This window comes from Tachypleus tridentatus, chromosome 10 (genome assembly GCF_004210375.1).
Source record: "Tachypleus tridentatus isolate NWPU-2018 chromosome 10, ASM421037v1, whole genome shotgun sequence".
NCBI lineage: Eukaryota > Metazoa > Arthropoda > Merostomata > Xiphosura > Limulidae > Tachypleus > Tachypleus tridentatus.
This window is the reverse complement of record NC_134834.1, coordinates 12108557-12133117: the sequence shown is the minus strand read 5'-3', so window position 1 is coordinate 12133117 and position 24561 is coordinate 12108557. Positions and strand designations below refer to the sequence as shown.

At 37.4% G+C, this 24561-nt stretch overlaps 2 protein-coding genes across 2 annotated transcripts in view; both read right to left on the bottom strand.

The window, feature by feature from the left end:
* The window catches only part of LOC143227960 (WD repeat-containing protein 47-like), a 162249-nt gene that overhangs the window by 9709 nt on the left and 127979 nt on the right, over positions 1 to 24561 (bottom strand). The gene's annotated exons all lie outside the window — the stretch shown is intronic.
* On the bottom strand, positions 1797 to 22740 carry LOC143227892 (WD repeat-containing protein 47-like). Its single transcript, XM_076459257.1, has 6 exons — positions 20616 to 22740; positions 10229 to 10413; positions 8975 to 9042; positions 4691 to 4861; positions 2026 to 2166; positions 1797 to 1861 (listed from the first exon to the last, which is right to left on the bottom strand). Exons 1-6 carry the CDS (start codon positions 20724 to 20726, stop codon positions 1797 to 1799), a joined length of 741 nt encoding a protein of 246 aa, XP_076315372.1. The 5' UTR covers positions 20727 to 22740.

Below are 24561 nucleotides of genomic sequence, written 5' to 3'. Positions count from 1 at the left end.
CTACACTGCTGTTCATTAATCTCACTCTACACTGCTGGGAAAAAAGTGGACAAATTCGTCCACTTTTTCTCTTTAACTTTGGGCGTTGCAACTTGTTTAGGATCTTCGCTAAAGCCCTCTAGTGGTTCACCAGTATGTCTGCGGACTTACAACGCTAAAAACCAGGTTTCGATACCCGTGATGGGCAGAGCACAGATAGCCCATTGTGTAGCTTTGTGTTGAATTCAAAAGAACAACATCTTCGCTAAGACTACAAAAGATTCGGTTCATTTGTTGTTGGGGTGCGGCATGGCCACGTGGGTTAAGACGTTCGACTCGTAATCTGAGGGTCTCGGGTTCACATCCCCGTCACACCAAACTTTGCTCGCCTTTTCAGCCGTGGGGCGTTATAAAGTGACGGTCAATCCAACTATTCCTTGGTAAAAGAGTAGCCCAAGAGTTGGCGGTAGGTGGTGATGACTAGCTGCCTTCCCTTCTGGTATTACACTGCCAGATTAGGGGCGACTAGTACAGATAGCCCTCGTGTAGCTTAACGTGAAATTCAAAAACAAACAATCATTTGTTGTTAAGCGTAAAGCTACTCAATGGGCTATCTCTGCCTTGTCCACCATGGGTATTGAAACCCGATTTTTATCGTCGTAAGCATGCAGACTGCCACTAGAAGGTAGGTGGAAAGAAACTAATTTTGGACTAGTAAGTAGCTACCGCTAACTCTTGAGCTATGCTAATTCAAAAAGTGGTACTGACTGTTACTGTTATAACTTACCCACGACCTAAAAGTACAGAACGTTTTCCATAAAGCCACGAATCATGGACCCTAAGTTTCACAACCATGCACGTTAGCCACGAAGCCACACCTAGCCCGTAACAAGAAAAACTGGCCAGGCATGGTCAGGTGGGTTAAGGCGTGCGACTCGTAATCTGAGGGTCGCGGCTTCGCATCCCCGTCGCATCAAACATGCTCACCTTTTCAGCCGTGGGAGCGTTATAATGTGACGGTCAATCCCACTGTTCGTTGGTAAACGAGTAGCACAAAAGTTGGCGATAGGTGGTGATGACTAGCTGCCTTCCCTCTAGTCTTACACTGCTAAATTAGGGACGGCTAGCGCAGATAGCCCTAGAATAGCTTTGCGCAGATAAACCACATGGTTCTCAACTTTCTGAAATTGTGGCGTCGAAAGAAAACGGTTTGTATCACTTTTTTTCAAACTGTGTTACGACACCAGTGTCGACCTTACTAACTAAGTTTTCAAACTGTGGTACGACACCAGTGTTGACCTTACTAACTGTAAGTTTTCAAACTGTGGTACGACACCAGTGTTGACCTTACTAACTGTAAGTTTTCAAACTGTGGTACGACACCAGTGTTGACCTTACTAACTGTAAGTTTTCAAACTGTGGTAATGACACCAGTGTTGACCTTACTAACTGTAAGTTTTCAAACTGTGGTACGACACCAGTGTTGACCTTACTAACTGTAAGTTTTCAAACTGTGGTAACACCAGTGTTGACTTTACTAACTGTAAGTTTTCAAACTGTGGTACGACACCAGTGTTGACCTTACTAACTGTAAGTTTTCAAACTGTGGTACGACACCAATGTTGACCTTACTAAGTGTACAAACTGTGGTACGACACCAATGTTGACCTTACTAAGTGTAAGTTTTCAAACTGTGGTACGACACCAATGTTGACCTTACTAACTTCACGGGCCTGGTTGTTAGTCTGATAACTTTGAAACCGCGACACGCAAATTGCGACTCGATCGCCCTAACTGCCAGGACATGTCCCATGCGGCTAATTTTTCTTGACAGGAATATCGGTAGTAAAAGGGTTGAACATCACGAGATTAGGATTAAACTCTATCATAATTTTATGCTGAAAAATGAAATAAATGATAACATATATCGACTATAACTACAAAATATTGAAACACAATATTGTAAAATAACCTCAGAAATCACAGAAGTGCTTTCATTTCGCGAAGCATTACAGGTCACTATAACGACATATAAAATGTCCTCACCTGGTCCAAAACCGGAAGCTCTTGGGGCGGATATGACGTTCACACAGCCTCTTGAGCGTAGGTCCCAGAAACGAATCGTCCTGTCGTGAGATCCGCTAACAAACGTAGCACCACCCCAGGTATAAAGAGAAAGAACTGTGCCTAGGAGAGGTTAAAGGTTAAAAAAGTGCTTTCATAATCAAAGTAGTCGACAAGCTACTCTTACACACACACACACATAGAAAAACAAAGACAATGATGGATTTTGTTTGTTTTTGATTTTCGCCCAAAGCTATTATGAAGGCTATCTGCGCTAGTCGTCCTTAATTTAGCAGAATATGTCTAGAAGGAAGGCAGCTAGTCATCACCACCCACCGCCAACTCTTCGGAAACTCATTTACCAACGAGTAGTGGGATTAACTAAACTTATAACACCCTTACAACTAAAAGGGCGAGCACGTTTGGTTTGACAGGGGTTCGAACCTGCAATCCTCAGATCACGAGTCGAGTGCCCTAACTACCTGGCGATGCCGAGCCATGATGGATTTATAAATTGGATAAATTTACTGATGGCAAATGTAAAAACAACGACAACAAACAATATAAAAATTAAAACAAGAGTTAGGCTTAATTTAGTTCATACTAAACTTAACTCGTCTGGAGAAAACATTTTCCGAAAAATACGAATTATAGAAGTGAGTTATTATGTTTTAATCCTTTAGAGAAGCCCTACAGTTCAAACTTTTTTCTTATTAATGTAGGCCTGTTTAATAATAACTTTATAACATATATATCCTTTCTTGGGTACCTCTGCAGATGTAGGCCTATCTACTATTAGCTTTATAACACATATTTAACCTTTTTTTTGGTTAACCCTATAAAATGTAAGCCTGTCCAATACGTTTTATAACACATTTTTGACCTTTTATTGATTAATATTACAAAGCGTAAGCCTATCTGATATCAGCTTTATAACGCATATTTAACTCTTTTGATTAACCCTAGAATACGTAGGCCTATCTACTATTGGTTTTATAACACATATTTAACCTTTTTTTTGATTAACCCTATAAAATGTAAGCCTGTCCAATACGTTTTATAACACATTTTTGACCTTTTATTGATTAATATTACAAAGCGTAAGCCTATCTGATATCAGCTTTATAACGCATATTTAACTCTTTTAATTAACCGTAGAATATGTAGGCCTATCTACTATTGGTTTTATAACACATATTTAACCTTTTTTTGGTTAACCGTACAAAATGTAGGCCTATTCAATATATTTTATAACACATTTTTGGTCTTTTCTTCACCGAGATAAAAAAAAATTAAGCCTAGTTTTATAATATATTTTAGACTAAGGTAAAGTATAAGATAATGCTCAGACGTTATTTGTTATTGTTGTTTTTTCACGAAAGGTAACGAAAATTATTCAGACAGCGTAAAGATAACTGGGCAAACACTTTCTGATATAATTTGAATCGCGGGTTCGCGCCCGCGTCGCGCTAAACATGCTCGCCCTCCCAGCCGTGGGGGTGTATAATGTTACGGTCAATCCCACTATTCGTTGGTAAAAGAGTAGCCCAAGAGCTGGCGGTGGGTGGTGATGACTAGCTGCCTTCCCTCTAGTCTTACACTGCTAAATTAGGGACGGCTAGCACAGATAGCCCTCGAATAGCTTTGTGCGAAATTTCCAAACAAACAAACAAAAAAAATATAATTTGAAACCATGTTTGAGGTACTTTCAATCGCATGTCTCAAATGTGAACGCTATAGTAACTACGCGACTAACAACAGAATAGTATAATAATGGACTTGATAAATGAAAAACCAAATTTGTTTGTTGTGTTTTTGCACAAAGGTACAAATAGGTTGTCTGCGATCTATCGAGATCGAACCACAAATTTTAACGTTTTAAATCCGTAAAATTATTCCTGATTCATAGTAGACAACAACTATAATAAAAAACTGCCTTCTCTGAATGAAATAAACAACACTTCATTGTTATATTACCTAAAATATTTTGCATGACCTTAGAAGAGTAGGTAACACTGCTGGTTTTTTGTTTTTTTTTGTTTTTAATTTTGCACAAAGCTACTCGAGGGCTATCTGTGCTAGCCGTCCCTAATTTAGTAGTGTAAGACTAGAGGGAAGGCAGCTAGTCATCACCACCCACTCCCAACTCTTGGACTACTCTTTTTACCAACGAATAGTGGGATTGACCGCAACATTATAACGCCCCCACGGCTGAAAGTGCGAACATGTTTGGCGCGACCGGGATGTGAACCCGCGACCCTCAAATTACGAGTCGCACGCCTTAACACGCTTGGCCATGCCGGGCCCAACACTGCTGGAGGATTACTTACGAAAAATATTGTGCATTCTGTTGTAAAGAGTTTGATATAACCACTTCCTCTGTTACATCCAAGCCTGTCTTTTTTAAGTATATGTAAAAACTCAAGCTGTATGTGTGCACAAAAGGGAATCGAGCCCATAATTTTAAGGGTATTAAATCCGGAGAATTACCACTGTCCCAGTGGAGTGCTACCTCATGCGACAATACAACTACCTAAAAAAGAAAGTGAAAGTAGCGTCACCTATCGAACTGATTTAAAATTTGCTCTGAGAACGAATACTGCCCTGCTTGTTTCAGGAAATGTTTATTCGTATCTTAGAAACACACCAGAATGTCCAGTTAAAGTCTGAAAGGCTACTCCTGTCTCGCAGTCAGTTATAAAGATTTTATTATCGATGGATCCGCCACTGATAAGTAAACTGGACTGGTTACTTAAGTCTTCCATGAAACACAGGTCTCGAACAGTTCCCATGTGCATGGTGAGCTCCATAGCGCCACCTGTAAGTAAAGAAACCAATTAGTGTACAGGTATGACACAACAGTTTTCACTTTACCCTAGTAAAGGAATGTTAAGCATCAGTAAATATCACATTAATTCATCAATGTGCTTAGAAAGGGGTGTAGATTTTTTACACCCGATGGGGGGGGGATGATTTTTACAAACACTTATGTGGACTGTTCAATTTGCAAATTTGTAATCTCTGATTACGTGAACCTGAAAGCTGTAAACATGCAGTCACAGAGTAATCTTATTGCCACGATACTTGCATGTATACTTAGGCCCACAGACTGATACTTACGAACTATCGCTTAGAAAAGTTTAGAAGCCACGCCTATATTAAAGATTTACATTTCGGCTACTAAAAAAGCCTACATCTATGCCTAATTATGTAATTTGATTGGTAAGAACACGAGAATCACAAGAACAAACACACAATTTGTAGGCCTGTGATGTAATAAAACAATTCAACAGACCAAACTGTAGGGGGAATTCCCCACCTAAAATGAAGGAGGGGATGTATATCTCCATCCCCCCAGGATCTACGCCTCTGCTTAGAATGAACTAGGTTTCACAAGTCTCATAATAACACTCTATAAAACCGGATCAGTTACTAAAATTCAGATAGTTTTGTTTAGTAGCTTATCCAGTAATCACTGCTATAAAACCGGATCAGTTACTAAAATTCAGATAGTTTTGTTTAGTAGCTTGTCCAGTAATCACTGCTATAAAACCGGATCAGTTACTAAAATTCAGATAGTTTTGTTTAGTAGCTTATCCAGTAATCATTGTAACATTTCGTGACCCGTCGTAAGTTTGAAGATTGCTGTTGTTGTTTTCAATTAAGCACAAAGCTACACAATGGGCTATCTGTGCTCTACCCACCACGGGTATCGAAACCCGGTTTTTAGCGTTGTAAGTCCGCAGACATACCGCTGAGCCACTGGGTGGGGGCAAGTTTGAAGATAAATAACAACGTAAACAAATCTTATTATAAGTACACTAGAACGGTTTTGAAAAAAAAACTTCCAAGTAAAATCACTACATTACTTACCAGCTAAAAACAATTATGAATAACCTGCTGAAGGAAATTAGTTAACAATTATGAATAACCTGCTAAAGGAAATTAGTTAACAATTATGAATAACCTGCTGAAGGAAATTAGTTAACAATTATGAATAACCTGCTGAAGGAAATTAGTTAATTATGAATAACCTGCTGAAGGAAATTAGTTAACAATTATGAATAACCTGCTAAAGGAAATTAGTTAACAATTATGAATAACCTGCTGAAGGATATTAGTTAACAATTATGAATAACCTGCTAAAGGAAATCAGTTAACAATTATGAATACCTGCTGAAGGAAATTAGTTAACAATTATGAATAACCTGCTGAAGGAAATTAGTTAACAATTATGAATAACCTGCTGAAGGAAATTAGTTAACAATTATGAATAACCTGCTAAAGGAAATTAGTTAACAATTATGAATAACCTGCTAAAGGAAACTAGTTACCAATTATGAATAACCTGCTAAAGGAAATCAGTTAACAATTATGAATAACCTGCTAAAGGAAATTAGTTACCAATTATGAATAACCTGCTAAAGGAAATCAGTTAATAATTATGAATAACCTGCTAAAGGAAATTAGTTAACAATTATGAATAACCTGCTAAAGGAAATTAGTTAACAATTATGAATAACCTGCTAAAGGAAACTAGTTAACAATTATGAATAACCTGCTAAAGGAAACTAGTTAACAATTATGAATAACCTGCTAAAGGATATTAGTTAACAATTATGAATAACCTGCTAAAGGAAATCAGTTAACAATTATGAATAACCTGCTAAAGGAAATCAGTTAATAATTATGAATAACCTGCTAAAGGAAATCAGTTAACAATTATGAATAACCTGCTAAAGGAACTCAGTTAACAATTATGAATAACCTGCTAAAGGATATCAGTTAACAATTATGAATAACCTGCTAAAGGAAATCAGTTAACAATTATGAATAACCTGCTAAAGGAAACTAGTTAACAATTATGAATAACCTGCTAAAGGAAACTAGTTACCAATTATGAATAACCTGCTAAAGGATATTAGTTAACAATTATGAATAACCTGCTAAAGGAAATCAGTTAATAATTATGAATAACCTGCTAAAGGAAACTAGTTAACAATTATGAATAACCTGCTAAAGGAAATTAGTTAACAATTATGAATAACCTGCTACAGGATATTAGTTAACAATTATGAATAACCTGCTAAAGGATATTAGTTAACAATTATGAATAACCTGCTAAAGGATATTAGTTAACAATTATGAATAACCTGCTAAAGGAAATCAGTTAACAATTATGAATAACCTGCTAAATGATATTAGTTAACAATTATGAATAACCTGCTAAAGGATATTAGTTAACAATTATGAATAACCTGCTAAAGAATATCAGTTAACAATTATGAATAACCTGCTAAAGGAAACTAGTTAACAATTATGAATAACCTGCTAAAGGATATTAGTTAACAATTATGAATAACCTGCTAAAGGAAATCAGTTAATAATTATGAATAACCTGCTAAAGGAAACTAGTTAACAATTATGAATAACCTGCTAAAGGATATTAGTTCTTTTAATGGAAACACTAAAACCATGCCTTAACGAGTTAATCAGTGAAATCTATGGACCTTCATGGTAATACGTAACAAACATATTCATTCTCACAGAAGCGTCATATGTAGAAAATCCTTACCAGAACATTAGAACTGTTGCAAGAATAATTATATTGAAATGTACTTATGTCATATAATTTCCATGGTAATATACTATTGCTGCTTCTGTACACATCCCATGGTAACACACTATTGTTATTAACGTAGAATTCCTATGGTAGCAGATTACTGTTGCAACTGCAGAGATTCCATGGTAACACACTATTGTAACTAATGTAGAGATTCCATGGTAACACACTATTGTAACTAATGTAGAGATTCCATGGTAACACGCTATTGTAACTAATGTACAGATCCCATGGTAACACACTATTATTACTACTGTATAGATCCCATGGTAACACGCTATTGTTACTACTGTATAGATCCCATGGTAACACGCTATTGTTACTACTGTATAGATCCCATGGTAACACGCTATTGTTACTACTGTATAGATCCCATGGTAACACGCTATTGTTACTACTGTATAGATCCCATGGTAACACACTATTGTTACTACTGTATAGATCCCATGGTAACACACTATTGTTACTACTGTATAGATCCCATGGTAACACACTATTGTTACTACTGTATGGATCCCATGGTAACACACTATTGTTACTACTGTATAGATCCCATGGTAACACACTAATTTCTAGTCGGTGGTTTCAGCAGATAGCCCAGTGTGGCTTTGCTAAAAGGAAACACACATACACTAATTTTGCTGCTACAAATAATGTAATAAAATACGTTAGATTCTTTGATAACAGGACTTCAGGACATAAACAAACAACAAAATGTGATGAAACGTTAATACTGTTGTTAAGGTAACCAACAAAGACACACAGGAATCTACAGTAGCGCACTCTGACGAAACACAATACAATTGTAGTAGAAATAATTAATGTATCAACTATACTGAGTAAATCTTAGTACCATACCTTCAATACTGAGTAAATCTTAGTACCATACCTTCAATATTACAGCAAAATCTAGTACCATACCTATAATATTACAGCAAAATCTAGTATTTTACCTTCAATATTACAGCAAAACCTAGTATCTTACCTTCAATATTACAGCAAAATATAGTACCTTACCTTCAATATTACAGCAAAACCTAGTATCTTATCTTCAATATTACAGCAAACCCTAGTATCTTACCTTTAATATTACAGCAAAATATAGTACCATACCTTCAATATTACAGCAAAACCTAGTACCTTACCTTCAATATTACAGCAAAACCTAGTACCTTCAATATTACAGCAAAATATAGTACCATACCTAATATTACAGCAAAACCTAGTACCTTACCTACTCAATATTACAGCAAAACCTAGTATCTTTACCTTCAATATTAGAGCAGCAAAACCTAATATACAGCTTACCTTCCTTCAATATTACAGCAAAACCTAGTATCTTACCTTCAATATTACAGCAAAATATAGTACCATACCTTCAATATTACAGCAAAACCTAGTATCCTAACAATATTACAGCAAAAATATCCTAGAGCAAAGCCTACTACCATACTTTCAATATTACAGCAAAACCTTGTATCCTAACATCAATATTACAGCAAAACCTAGTATCCTAACATCAATAATACAGCAAAATATAGTACCATACCTTCAATATTACAGCTTCTAGGGTTAAATCTCATCAACTTGATTGACTTATCATTGGAGCCTGTTGCCAAAAGATCTCCGGTTCCATTCCATGCTAGACAGTAGATAGAACCCTTGTGATGTTTCATTTTCTCTATTAAGATAGTTGGTTTGCGGGTCTCGCACTTTCACTGTTGACAGAAAACAGAGCTTTAAGAGAGAGAAACGTAAAGCTTCAAGTTAGGAAACAAGAGTGAAAACTGATATTCAACGGATAAAATACAATGGAACTCCATGAGAGAAACTGGGCTCCAATAGTGGAAAGCAGACTTCAAGACAAAACTGCACTTTATATGAGAAAACAAAACACGCTTTCAAAAAAAAAGAAATCTGGAAATTCATTAGAAGGAATTACCTTTTGTTGTGTCAGTTTGAGGGACCAGTTTAACTGGTAATTATTTATTTTTTGATCTTCACATATTTTTTTTTGGTTTGTTTTCAATTTCCCGCAAAGCCACAAGAGAGCTATGTTCTCGCTGTCCCTAATTTAGTAGAGAAAGACTAGGGGGAAAACAGCTTGTCACCACCACCCACTGCCAACTTTTGGACTACTCTTTTACCTACGAACACTGGGAATGACCATCACATTTTTAACGCATTCAAAACTGAAAGGGTGAACATTCTTGGTGGAACGGATATTCGAACTGTGGGATGCTTGTCTAGCGTTCTAACCATATGGCCATGCACACAATTTTTTGTTCAATTAAAATAAATGTTTTTTTTTTAAATATTCTATGCAAGTTTTTGATACAACAACAACAAAATTTGTGCATGGCCATATGGTTAGAGCGCCAGACTCGCAATCCCACGGTTCGAATATCTGTTCCACCAAGAATGTTCACCTTTTCAACTTTGTATTCACGCGTGTGAATACAGATCGATAACTGTAAAGTAGAGACGTCTGGTGTCAACAAAAATGTTTGCATCAATTTTCGTATTAGTAATTTATTATCATTATAATGGAAAATCACCAACCTCACTTCGTTCAGTTTTGGATATGCACATATTCGTAAGGATTTGGAATTAGCTCCACTTGCATATAAACGTCCACTCGGGTGAAACTCGGCGGTCCTGATGACCTGTCCATCTTCAAGTTTAGTGACTGGAATAAGCAACGGTTTTCGTCCAGTGGCTTTGTTACGGTTCTCTTCTCGACGATGCTGATAAGATATAAAGCAATGACTTCACGAAGACTAGGAACCAACTTAAAATAAATATATCTATAATAGAGTCAGCTGATATGGATATTAAAAACTTTTATTTAAAAATACAGAACACGTAACAGCATTCCGACCTCCTTAGGTCATCATCGGGTAAAGAGTTAGATTTGAAAATGTGACCCTTATTGATTTCGAGTTGTAGGGGAATTTGTAAATATTTATTGTAGTATATAATATATTAAATATTTGCAACGCCACCTAGAATATTACACCTACCAATACTGTCGTCTCCACAACTCATGGTCAATAAGGGTCACATTTTCAAGTCTAATTCTTGACCTGATGATGACCTAAGGAAATCAGAACGTTGTTATTTGTTTTGTATTTTCACATAAAAGGAATAACTTACAATTAAATTGGTCTGAAAAAAATGAACTCTCAGAATTTCGAAGCAGGGCTACATAAAGCCACCCCAAGGAAACTAAATTTTAATATCTCTACACAATGGGCTATCTGTTCTTTCATTTTATTTAATACTTCTATCATTAACTACACAATAAACAAACGTTATCAAATGGAGAATTTTCTCATTTGTTTACAACCCGCCATTCATGGAAAATAATTACATGAAATAAACAATTCTAGATTTGTGTATATGTTTATTTTCAAACCTAATGTTTATTTTGAAGTTCCTTACAAATATTCATTCAGGAAATCACACACTCTCTACTACAAAACAAAACCTGAAATATTTGTTAGTAAATATTTGCAGTTTATCAGTTCTAGAGCTGTTTTTGTCGCAGGCAGTAGGTGGTTTGGTTATTTCCAAACTTCGAATAAAGTTATTTATAAGTTGTCTGCGTTACAGCCTTTCCTAATATAAGGGTTAGGGTGTTCGATTCACAATCTGTGAATCTCAGGTTCGAATTCCCATCAGTGAACATCCTCGTTTTTTTAAGCCTTGGGTGCGTTATAAGATGAAGATCAATCCCACTATTCATTGGTAAAAAAGACCGCAAGAGTTGGCTGTGGGTAGTGTTAATTGGCTGCCTTCCCTCTAGTGTTACACTCCCAAATTAGGGAGGCAAGCACAGATAACTCTCGAGTAGCTTTGCGGTAAGTTCGAAACAAACTAAACTTAATTTTAAACTGGTAGAATAGATGGAAAGTAGCTATTTAATAGCACAAACCACCCATCTCTTGGGTTGCTATAACTGAATAGTTAGAGATTTGATACATTTACAACACATCTGCAGCTCCCTAGTGCGGAGCTCGTTTTTACGGCAATACGACGCGAACGTTGAACCCTAAGATTCAAGACCTGACAGTGAGAGATCTTTGTAATCAGTACTTAGAAATTATAAGCTATGTTCTGTGAATTTAGTTTTGTTATAAATGTATAGGTGGCAACCCTACGTTTTAAAAATTCACATGTAATAAACTGTATGCACATACTAGCTGGTGTTTATTTCTGACAATGAAATAAGTCATTTTATAGCCAAGCAACTGTCACAAAATATCTGAGCCAAATAATACACTGCTTCTTGTCGCATATTAACCCTTGATTAACAGACACGACAGCTGCGCAGCCTAGTCTAGCTTTCAGCCATTATTTTGCCTGGTTGACCTTAAACAGTCGAGACATGTCCACGTGATCTATAAAGTAATAACTTCCTCCTCGCGGCGATCTTGTGCATGACCACGTGACATCCTAACAACAGCTGTTGTAAGGCGATCTGCTTTCACTGAAGAGGCGCAAGAATGACTCTTTATCGTCACTGTTTAGTGATACATCTATAAAATCGTCAAAAAAATGTCTGGGAATATTTCAATGTGGGAAATAACTCTTATAATAACCACTGACAAAAAAGAAAATATCAAACAAGTGTTTCATCCTGGTATAAATTAACGTCTCCAGGCGTTCCGTATTCAATAACATTAGAAAGGCATACTTAGAAATTTCACACTAGATGGCGCTTTTTTTTTTTTTTTTAATTTCGCACAAAGTTACTCGAGGGCTATATGTGCTAGCCGTCCCTAATTTAGCAGTGTAAGACTAGAGGGAAGGCAGCTAGTCATCACCACCCACCGCCAACTCTTGGGCTAGTCTTTCACCAACGAATAGTGAAATTGACCGTAACATTATAACGCCCCCACGGCTGAAAGGGCGAGCATGTTTGGCGCGACGGGGATGCGAACCCGCGATCCTCAGATTACGAGTCGCACGCCTTAACACGCTTGGCCGTGCCGGGCCTGTTTTTAAAATTAAAATAAAAAACTAATTGTTTTTTCACCATTAACAAACAGGGAGAAAGTTACTTTCCATTTTCATGTTCAACGTTTTTTTGAGCTAGAATTGAAGTAAAGATTCTGTTACAAGATACGAGAAGATTTTTACTATCAAGATTTAAACTGAAAAAAGTTGAATTATTTTATTAGTGGCAGTATAACATTTAAATATGTATATAATTAGGAACATTAGAAACACTAATAAAAAACGAAAATGTTAACTTCACAATGAAAATTCCAGTGAGTCAGCGATGCATTTACCGACTTTCAACGCTAAAACCCGGGGTCTGATTCCACGTCGTGGACAGATAACTATTATTAGCTAGAAGCCAAAGAAAGGATACTTCTCTTTATTGCTGCCATCTATTAGTATATCATCAATTAATTATACATTGTAAACATGACATTAGCACTAGGCCTATTATATTTTTATGCTTTGCAAGGGTGGGAATCAATTTCTATCATTTGTTCAAACAAGATTCACCCTATAATCGGCGGTGGATGTTGTTAACCAGCTGTTGGTAGATGGTGCTGACTAGTTATAAACGGATATCCTTTCGTGTAGTTCTGAGATATAGAAATGAACTTAGAACATTACAGCATAGAACTAGAGAAACAGTTCATAGAACGGCCTGTAACAACTCAAAATCACAAATACTGTTGAAGGGGAAAATGGAACACCAAGATTTTAGGTAAACAATATATACAGTGTAACAATTAAGTGCTTTAAATCGTGGCTATTATTAAATACTATTTGATTCAAATATGGCGATCCTGTAACCACATAAAGTTATCAAAACTTATACTCAAACATTTGTTTGTTGTAGTAAATGTTTTGGATAAACATTTGTATTTACTTTCTGTTTATATCTACCCAAATGCAGCAGATAGCCCAAAGTGACACACACACAACTGCAAAACGCACCATAAAGCGAGATTCTGTGACGAAACGCATCTGATTGTAGCGCCATCTCGTAAAAGAAAATAAAGAAATAAATATAACAAAAATAATATTTGAGACAGAAAAGAAAAATATTTAACATACGTCGTTTTAAAATAGTTGAAATATGAAACGCGGCTGATTGCAGCGCCATCTCGTAAAATTAAAAATAACAAAAATAATATTTGAGACTGAAAAGAAAAATATTTAATAAACGTCGTCCATTTTAAACAGTTGAAATTTAACAACGACAGAGAAACTTTAAGTTGTAATGTAATAATAATAGAAAATCTGAAGCTAGTATTTAACAACGACGAAAAATGTGTGATTGAAACCAAACGACGACAGAAAAATGTCTCTTCACTCGACAATGACTTCGTCGGGTTCCAGTCGTATAGCCCAGTGGTTAACGTTAGTCCAATGTTCTCACCTCGTTTCTGCAAAATCGCGCTTCGCATTCTGGTGCCGTGGGTGTGTTACAAAAGTGACCGTCACGTCCAAATATTTAATCAGAATAGTTCAGTAGTTTGCAGTGGGTGTTCCTGACTAGTTCACCTTCTTCTAGTCTACCAGCTCAAAATTAGGGAAGGCATATATTGGAAATAGACAAACTAAATACCTTCCATAGACATCAGTAGCCCGATATGGCTTTGCTATATGAAAACAAACCTTTCATCGGACCTCGATCTGGATGAATGAACCTGAATACGAGGTCTGATCAAAAAGTTCTGAGACTTCTTCCGTTACAGGCGCCAGTACAGAATCGTGAGCTTCACTGAGGCGTGTACAAAGTACAAATACTGATGTACCCCACGAACAAGCCATTTCTCCAGACCTTGTACTCGTGTCGCGCAAAACTTGTTCAAAGACAAACGTATCTATTGCCCCTGTCGTAATAAAAATGAGCAGACTAGAAAAACAAACGTGTTTGTACCGATTTTGTGTGAAAAATGGTGAAGGAGGAACAGAAATCCTCGAAATGTTAAGAACTGCCTTTGGTGATGACTGGTTAAGTAAGGATGTCGTTTATCAATGGATAAAACAATTCCAAAATGGCCGGAAATTGGTCAAAGATGACCCACGTTCTGGGCGACCGTCAACATCGTCTACTGATGAAACGGTCGCTAAGGTGACAGTAAACAAGGCCTTTTGCGGTCTTAATTCGATTGAGGGAGAAAGTTAGAAGAAACCACAGTGAGCTGTGGTAGCATGGTCACTGGTTTCCTCATCATGACAACGCGCCTTCACAAAAATTGTTGTGTCTGTTCAAGAATTTTTGGCAGAAAAAAAAAGAAGAGACATTAACCCCGTATTCTCCCAATTTTGCCCCGTGTGATTTTTTTCTTTTACTAAAAATCAAAATTAAGTTGAAAGGAAATAGATTTGATGACATTCCAACCTTCCATAATAGTGTGAAAGCAGAACTTAGTCGCATAACAGTTGAAGGCTTCCAACTTCTGAAAATAGAAGAAACGTTGGAACAAGTGTGTATCAGCTGTGGGAGATTACTTTGTATGGGACAGCATGTAATACTGATGTATGTACATTATTCTTCGAAATTAAAATGACGTCTCAGAACTTTTTGATCACACCTCGTAAATAACGTGACGTAGATAGTTTTAAATTATGCTAATAGGTAGCGCTTATCACATTCATTATTTTATTTTCTCGTGACATCGTTTCTAAGATGGTTACAAAGAAAACCTTTTAAAAAATACTCAATTGATCAAAACCTTACTGTTACTTTAATAGTTTGGCTAGCAACAGCGTTTGATTATGTACCCAAAATTAACGTTGTTTCACGATTATAGTTCCATTAAAGATGTCTTGCAATTTCTTATAATAAGAATTACAGATGACATGCACTCAGTGAAAGTTCGGCGGATACAACTATTTCAGTTAGGTACCAAAATTTCGTGATACATGTCTGTCTGTTATCTTGGTAATTCGAGAAGCAAAATAATACGTATCAAAATAATCAAAGCATAATCACCCCGCCCACTTTCTCAATAAAATCTTTTGCTATTATACAAAAAGACTAGCGAGTAACATGACTGAACAAAATCAATTATAATTTTGGTCTCGGTTTAAAAGAAACACCTCTTTTTGAATTCATCATGTGTGTGTGTTGTTCTTATAACAAAGCCACATCGGGCTATCTGCCGAGTTCACTTCTTTCTGAATTCATCATGTGTGTGTGTTGTTCTTATAACAAAGCCACATCGGGCTATCCGCCGAGTTCACTTCTTTCTAAATTCATCATGTGTGTGTGTTGTTCTAATAGCAAAGCCACATCGGGCTATCTGCCGAGTTCACTTCTTTCTGAATTCATCATGTGTGTGTGTTGTTCTTATAACAAAGACACATCGGGCTATCTGCCGAGTTCACCTCTTTCTGAATTCACCATGTGTATGTTGTTCTTATAACAAAGCCACATCGGGCTATCTGCCGAGTTCACTTCTTTCTAAATTCATCATGTGTGTGTGTTGTTCTAATAGCAAAGCCACATCGGGCTATCTGCCGAGTTCACCTCTTTCTAAATTCATCATGTGTGTGTGTTGTTCTTATAACAAAGATACATCGGCTATCTGTCGAGTTCACCTCTTTCTAAATTCATCATACAAACATGATTGATTAAAATTGTATAATAGTCAGTCTATTCTACATAACTTACACGGCCCGGCATGGCCAGGTGCTTAAGACATTCGATTCGTAATCTGAGGGTCGCGGGTTCGAATCCCCGTCACACCAAACATTTTCGCCCCTTTTAGACGTGGGGGTGTTATAATGTTACGGTCAATCCCATTATTCGTTGGTAAAAGAGTAGCCCAGGAGTTGACGATGGGTGGTGATGACTAGCTGCCTTCCCTCTAGTCTTACACTGCTAAATTAGAGAAGGCTAGCGGAGATAGTTATCGTGTAACTTTGCGCGAAATTCAAACATACAAACGTAACTTACAAAGTATTTAAACGCACTAAATTGTTCAGAGCTGTAACTTCTACTATGGGAATGTAGGCGACAAAGCTGTGGGTGGTGGGTGTAGAATGATGCTCCTAACAATTACGATTGTTGATGGGTGGAAGAGATCCAGTACGGGACGAATGAAACTGATGTCAAAAAATATCCGCCATGTTTTACATCTTGTTCACACGCTGTATCACGTGCAACCAAATACTTTTAACACTTCTGCTGATAAACTGTTCGATAGAACTGTTTTCCTGAGAAATAACCATGAAAAACGTTTAACAGGACTTGCTTTCTGAGCTATAGTCTGAAAAAAAATTCTGATAAGACTGGCTTTCTGAGAGATAACCTCACTAATCCTTTACCTCAAAAGAGCAGCAGTTTTTCTTCTCAATAGATAACACCAGAATGTTTTCAGTTCCAATCAAGCGTTTAAAGGAAGATGTTTAACATAAAACGTTCTTTGAATTGGAAACACACTAAGACCACAGCATTACGTCTTGTCGCGTGTCTTCACCTATAGAGACTTAGCTTATAAACTGTAAAATAAGCCAATCTACATAAATAAATCGAGTTTCACTAGTTGACAGAAGTAACAATTACAACAAGAGTGAGCAAGAATAAAGTCACGTGATGTACCCGTCACAGTACTCCTGATACCACGCTACCTTACTCGCGAACCAGGTTTTGCTATTACATCATCATCTTTTCTTTCAGCCTCCACGAGCAGGACGGAGAGGACATGGACTTCAATGTATTTCACGTAATTATGAGGAAGGTTGATAAATCACACGGACAATCTCTCTTCTTCACGTCGTTTAATCACGAAAGACAGCGTGACAAACAGCTACGCATAAGTACCTATAGAAGATCACTTCTGTAACAAGTCCCCCCCCCCGTCGTTCTCACAAAGTTTTAAGGAATTGCCTCATATCACGGAAAATATTCTGATTTGCTGAATTTCGCCAAAGATACGTGATGGCTGTCTGCGCTAACTGTTCTTAATTTAGCTACGATGGGCCACCACCATCAAATCTCCAAGTCAGGGGCTACTCCTGTCCAGTGAGATTTGATCGATACTCTTATAACGCACCCATGGTCTAAGAGCAACAATCAAATATCATAACCAGGAAGTTGGCGAAGAAAGTTCGTGTTCTCTCGTGACGCCATTAACATGCGTTGAAAGTAGGCTATCCGTGTCGAGAAGAATCAGGTTCGGCACGGTGGTTACCGTGTCGGGCTTCGGATCAGAGGTTCCATGATTCGCGTCCTTTCACCGTGAAAACAAAGAGAGAGCATGAACTTTCTTTGTCAACTTCCTGGTTATAACGGTGGTGTTACTTAACGCGACGAACGAGTCCAGAAGTCGTATTGTCCCCTTGATTTGACGCGAAGAAGGATTGTTTGTTTGTTTATGAATTTCGCGCTAAACTACACAAGGGCTAACTGCGCTAGCTGTCCCTAATTTAGCAGTGTAAGAATAGGGAGAAGGCAGCTAGTCATCACCACCCACCGACAACTCTTGGGCTACTCTTTAACAACGAATAGACCATAATATTATAACGCTCCCACGGCTGAAAGGGCGAGCATGTTTGGTATGACGGGGATTCGAACCCACGACCCTCAGATTACGAGTCGAGCGCTCTAACCACGTGGTTATTCCATACGCGCAGCGAACACTCACCTACATTACATACTTACCGAGAAGCACGTGTCATCCTTTTTTTTGCTTTTCTAAAACAAAGCCACACTGCCGTGTCCACAGTGTGGAATCGAATCCCGTATTTTAGGAAGAGAATTCAGTCGGTAATACACATTTTTTTCGTCTTGGTCTCTCTCCATTTTGTAGAGAGCATCTCTTTGTTTGAAATGTATTAACAGTCAGTTTCCATTAAGAACGAGCAACCAGTTTACAATAGAAACCCATAATCAGGTTCTACTAAATATACTTACATGGCTCTTGGCCCGGCATGGCCAGGTGGTTAAGGCACTCGACTCGTAATTTAAGGACCGCGGGTTCGAATCCCCGTCACATCAAACAGGCTTGCCCTTTCAGCCGTGGGGGCGTTATGATGTGACGATCAATCCCGCTATTCGTCGGTAATAAAGTAGCTCAAGAGTTGGCGGTGGGTGGTGATGACTAGCTGCCTTTCCTCTAGTCTTACACTGCTAAATTAGGGACGGCTAGCGCAGACAGCCCTAGAATCGCTTTGCGCGCAATTCAAAACAAACCTAACCACATGGTTCTCAACTTTCTGAAATTGTGGTGTCAAAATAAAACGGTTTGTATCACTTGTAAGTTTTCAAACTGTGGTACGACACCAGTGTTGACCTTACTAACTGTAAGTTTTCAAACTGTGGTATGACACCAATGTTGACCTTACTAACTGTAAGTTTTCAAACTGTGGTACGACACCAGTGTTGACCTTACTAACTGTAAGTTTTCAAACTGTGGTACGACACCAATGTTGACCTTACTAACTGTAAGTTTTCAAACTGTGGTACAACACCAATGTTGGCCTTACTAACTGTAAGTTTTCAAACTGTGGTACGACACCAGTGTTGACCTTACTAACTGTAAGTTTTCAAACTGTGGTACGACACCAGTTTTGACCTTACTAACTGCAAGTCTTCAAACTGTGGTACGACACCAATGTTGACCTTACTAACTGTAAGTTTTCAAACTGTGGTACGACACCAATGTTGACCTTACTAACTTCATGGGCCTGGTTGTTAGTCTGTCTGAGCTGTTTGGCACTTGACCCCAGGATGATCAAACTTCCTCTCTCCTCATCACTTAACGATACATCCTCATCACTTAATGATACATCCTCATCACTTAATGATACATCCTCATCACATAATGATATATCCTCATCACTTAATGATACATCCTCATCACTTAATGATACATCCTCATCACATAATGATACATCCTCATCACTTAATGATACATCCTCATCACATAATGATACATCATCACTTAATGATACATCCTCATTACGTAATGATACATCCTTATCACATAATGATACATCTTCATCACATAATGATACATCATCACTTAATGATACATCCTCATTACATCCTTTTTCTTAACTCGTAACTCATATTTAGATTTCCAGGATAATTATTACATTAAAATAACACGTGTTCGAAATACAATTAGGAAGCTGTTTTTCAAGTCGATCAACATTTTACTTAATTGTTCATTTATTCTAGAAACAGGAACAAGTTCCCACAGTTATTGACTATATTTTCTCAGTGTTTACTTGTTTTCAAATTATACCTCACTTCCTTACTTTTATCCAACAGCGCGAGAAATACACCCAATCTAGTGCCATTACCGTCATATATGGTGAGAAATACACCCAATCTAGTGCCATTACCGTCATATATGATGAGAAATACACCCAATCTAGTGCCATTACCGTCATATATGGTGAGAAATACACCCAATCTAGTGCTCTCACCGCCAAATATGGTGAGAAATACACCCAATCTAGTGCCCTTACCATCTCACACGGTGAGAAATTCACTCAATATAGTGCCCTTATCCTCATGGATAAAAAATAATTAAGCTTTATTAGAAATGTTAAAAGTGACCTTTACCCTGTTGTTGAGGAACCAGTGACGTACCTTTCTAATGAAACTGGTAAATGTTTCTTTAAAGAGATGAAACCGAAACTGACGCTTAGATTAAAAGCCTATAAATCCAAAACTACAACGGGCTCTGTCCAAATTTATAAACAAATAAACACAATTTATAATGCAGTTTTGAACTGATAAGAACTTTTTTTGTTTTGATAACAGGTTTTTTGTTGTTTTGTTCACTCGGGATGGAGAAAAACTGTGATTTTTACTTTTTACATCTGTAAACACGTGGCTGTGGCATATTGTCTTTAGTGTTCACTTTCACAACTATATCTTTAATTATTAATATTTTAACCATCTTTTACACTTACAGTTATATCTTCCACTTTTAACATTTTTTTCTAGCGTACTTACCTCCATTACTATGTCTTCCAGTTTCAGAGGACCTTCCTTCAAAGTTTCCCGTTTACTAAAGAGACGAAAGTGGACACTACCTTCAGGAATTGGCCAAAGAAACCGAGACATCTCGACAAGTTATAGCTCAGTTCAGTACGGTTGACTTGGGAAGAACAGTTTCTAACAGGAACTTAACTTTTAGACGAGAGTCAAGTGGTTCTGAGGTTCAACAATTATACTAGATCTGACCTACGATGGCTATGTTTCTTTCTAATGTATCAAACTCCAGTGACCTACGATGGCGATGTTTCTTTCTAATGTATCAAACTCCACTGACCTACGATGGCTATGTTTCTTTCTAATGTATCAAACTCCACTGACCTACGATGGCGATGTTTCTTTCTAATGTATCAAACTCCACTGACCTACGATGGCTATGTTTCTTTCTAATGTATCAAACTCCACTGACCTACGATGGCTATGTTTCTTTCTAATGTATCAAACTCCAGTGACCTACGATGGCGATGTTTCTTTCTAATGTATCAAACTCCACTGACCTGCGATGGCTATGTTTCTTTCTAATGTATCAAACTCCACTGACCTACGATGGCGATGTTTCTTTCTCGTGATTTAAAGTTAAAACGAGTTCCTGCTATTTTCTTCGATAAAACTTGCAGCTAGTAAGTTAACCAGAATGACTGTGGATAACGACTGCTTCCAAACGGTACTAAAACCGGTGATCTGCCTGGAAGTTGAGAGCAGCTCCATTAATAACGTGTGAGTAAACCTGTTAGATGAAGAAAGGAGGCGTGGCTTATTTCTGATGAAACAGGGGTGGCTCATCCCCAGATAATTGTGGGAGTGTCACGAGACACCTTTAATACCTTCGTGATTGGAGAAACGCACAGGTTATTAAAAGTGGCTCTATTGGCGCACCTGGGAAACTAATATTACATAAAAGCCATTCTGTCAATAAATAATAATAAAAAAACAAAATATTCAATCTTTACTTAGAATAAACAACTCTACGTGTAACTTATTCACTTCATTCACCGAGAAAAATAACATCACAAGGGTGATACATCAGAGAATTTTCATTAAATGTTTCGAGATTTAAAAACACAAAATATGTGTTACATTCTTTTACCACTAGATGTCGGAAGGATCAAAGATTTTATAACGTGGTGTCATTAACCTCAAAGCTACACAATGAGCTATTTGTGCGCTTATCACTGTGGGAATAGAAACCCGATTTTTAGCTTGGTAAAGACCCTCAGACTTATCCGATAAGCCAGTGAGATAACAAGTACATTCACCAGTCACGTGACTGATGATGTCACAATTACTGCCTCGTTGTACAAGACCATCAGAGTTTGTTTGTTTGTTTGTTGGGAATTTCGCACAAAGCTACTCGAGGGCTATCTGCGCTAGCCATCCCTACTTTAGCAGTGTGAGGCTAGAGGGAAGGCAGCTAGTTATCACTACCCACCGCCAACTCCTTTACCAACGAATAGTGGGATTGGTCGTACCATTATAACGCCTCCACGGCTGAAAGGGCGAGCATATTTGGGGTGATGAGGGTTCGAAGCCGCGACTCTCGGATTACGAGTCGAGTGCCATAACCACTCTATGACTAACGATCCCTCTGCTATTTGATCAGAAACAACAACAACTGCAGCTAACAGTTAATGGTGGGTACTGTTGGTTAGTTCTAGTCCGTCAGTTCAACAGAATGGACGGCGATGTGCAGATAACTCTAACTATATATAACAAACCGACAAATATTCTCCTAACAAGCGTCACAAAGCTTTTCTTGCAGCTACTTGAAAGCCAAATTACAAATAAATGGCAATTCATTAAGTAGTTTTATCGTTCATAAAGAAAAAAACTAATCTTCAAACAAGTACTGTGCAATTTGTCTCGCTTGGGCGGTAAGCAATAACAAGTTCGACACAGACACGTCTCTGAATGTAATTAACTTTTTGTGGGAAGCTTCGTTATTTTGTAGTTCACATTCACCACCAATAGGTGTCGTTTTATTTATTATATTCTCTATCGGCGTGTTCGTTTTTTGTTAAATGCAAAGCTTTATAATGGGCTATCTATTATACGCCCACCACGAAGTGTTCCATTACCTTCAGAATTACCACTCATCAGCTGGGAGAGTCTCCATCATTAAAACAACAGACTTTTGTTCTTCTAGTTAGCGAATATTTAAGTTATTCCGACAAAGAGCTGATTAAGTGCACCATTTTCAGATGGTGTTGCTATGGTGACAACTTGAAGATATTTTGTCAGAGGTAATTATTATTAAAAAAAAAAAATCCTACCCTTAACCATGGTTCATAATTTTTCACACTATTTGGTTGGTTAACAACAGCACGATAGTGACATGGTTTCAAAGTCCATTTCAATGTGTGTTTTTTCCCTACTTTATTTACCCTTTACTTGGTTCCCCTCCCCAAATTATCAAATTACCCCTCTTTTAACGACCCAGGATTCTTCTCGAATTCTCATAATTTTGAACGTGTTTTTGTAAACTTTGGACACTTAATTTTTTTCTTGTTACTATGGTGATGTTATTTTATCAGTGAAGTACAGAAGAAAACGAATCAAAAACTACGGAACAAAATTCCTGTCTCCAAAATACTAAAACTTCTATCACCTTCCCTTTGAAATTCAAGGCTTCGGATTGTTGGAAAAGAACCATGCTAATCGGATAACAAACGAATTTGTTTTTTTCCGAAAGTTATTCACACGTTAGTACGATTAGAGCTTCTTGACTGTATACAATTGTTAAGCCTTATTTAGATGAACTTTGATCTTAAAACACTTTGTGAAGAAACTTCTAATTGTGTGTGACGTTTAGAAAAAAAATAAAATATTGTATGCGTAAAACGAACAAATATTTTCGACGTAAACATTATACTAATCGAGACATGATATTCGCTATTTCAGTTGATAGCTAAATAGGAGCGCCATCTTGTAAGAACTTTTAAGACAAATTTACATGTATGTCCCATCATTCACTGAGGCGGCAAAGAGGTCCATACGTTGTGCGCGTTCCAAATTTCTCGTTTGTATATTTTTTGTTGGTTTTGAATTTCACGGAAAGCTACACGAGGGATATCTGTCCCTAATTTAGCAGTGTAAGACTGAAGGGAAGGCAGCTGGTCATCATCACCCGCCGCCAACTCTTGGGCTATTCTTTTACCAACGAATAGTGGGAGTGATCGTCACATTATAACGCCCCCACGGCTGAAAGGGCGACCATATTTGGTGTGACGGGGATTCGAATTTATCGAAGAAGGAATGCTTTTAATGGGTGTAGAAAGACATAAACAATAACAACAAGGAAGTGTTGAATCATCATCTATGATTGAAGAAGCTTCATCATTGTCCCAATTCGTGGTTCGTGTTATTTAATGTGTCCATTGTAATACATGTGTTGGAATGGGCAACATTACTGAAGTTAGTGTAATTTCTCTTTGCAACGCTGCAGTTATTATTTGCAGATGCCAGAAACTACAGAGACAAGGGCATATCAAACCCTGCAAGTCCTGATATTACACCATACACAACCCTGAAAATCTTGAGATAAGAAATAAAGTCCAACAAGTCCAGAAAAAGGGAGAATATATAAATTTTATAACACCTTTAGTAGAAGTTTATTAGAAAAAAAAGAACAAACAATTGTAGCATCTCAATATAGGGCATGAATGTTTCGGGCGCGTGCCTCTGTCTGACCAGATGTAACAAACACTATACTAGCGTCTAGTTATCCAATGGAAGCAGATCTCACTTGTGTAGAAGAATGTAAGTGAACAGTGTTACTGAACTGTAGATGTTAGCCTAACAGGATATAAAATTCTAGTGACATTTAATGAATAACAGTAGTAACTGTAATGCTATTTCACAAAATCCAGTAATCTCAGTTTGAAAAATCAACCTCTGATGTCCCATT

Bases quoted from the DNA above. Each gene is read 5' to 3' on its own strand.
- LOC143227892 (XM_076459257.1), bottom strand. From the start codon at position 20,726: ATGTCTCGGTTTCTTTGGCCAATTCCTGAAGGTAGTGTCCACTTTCGT. The intron at 9,043-10,228 runs GTTGGTGATTTT...GTAATATTGAAG, and splicing joins CCAAAACTGAACGAAGTGAG to GTATGGTACTATATTTTGCT. The intron at 1,862-2,025 runs GTGAGGACATTT...AAATTATGATAG, and splicing joins AGCTTCCGGTTTTGGACCAG to AGTTTAATCCTAATCTCGTG.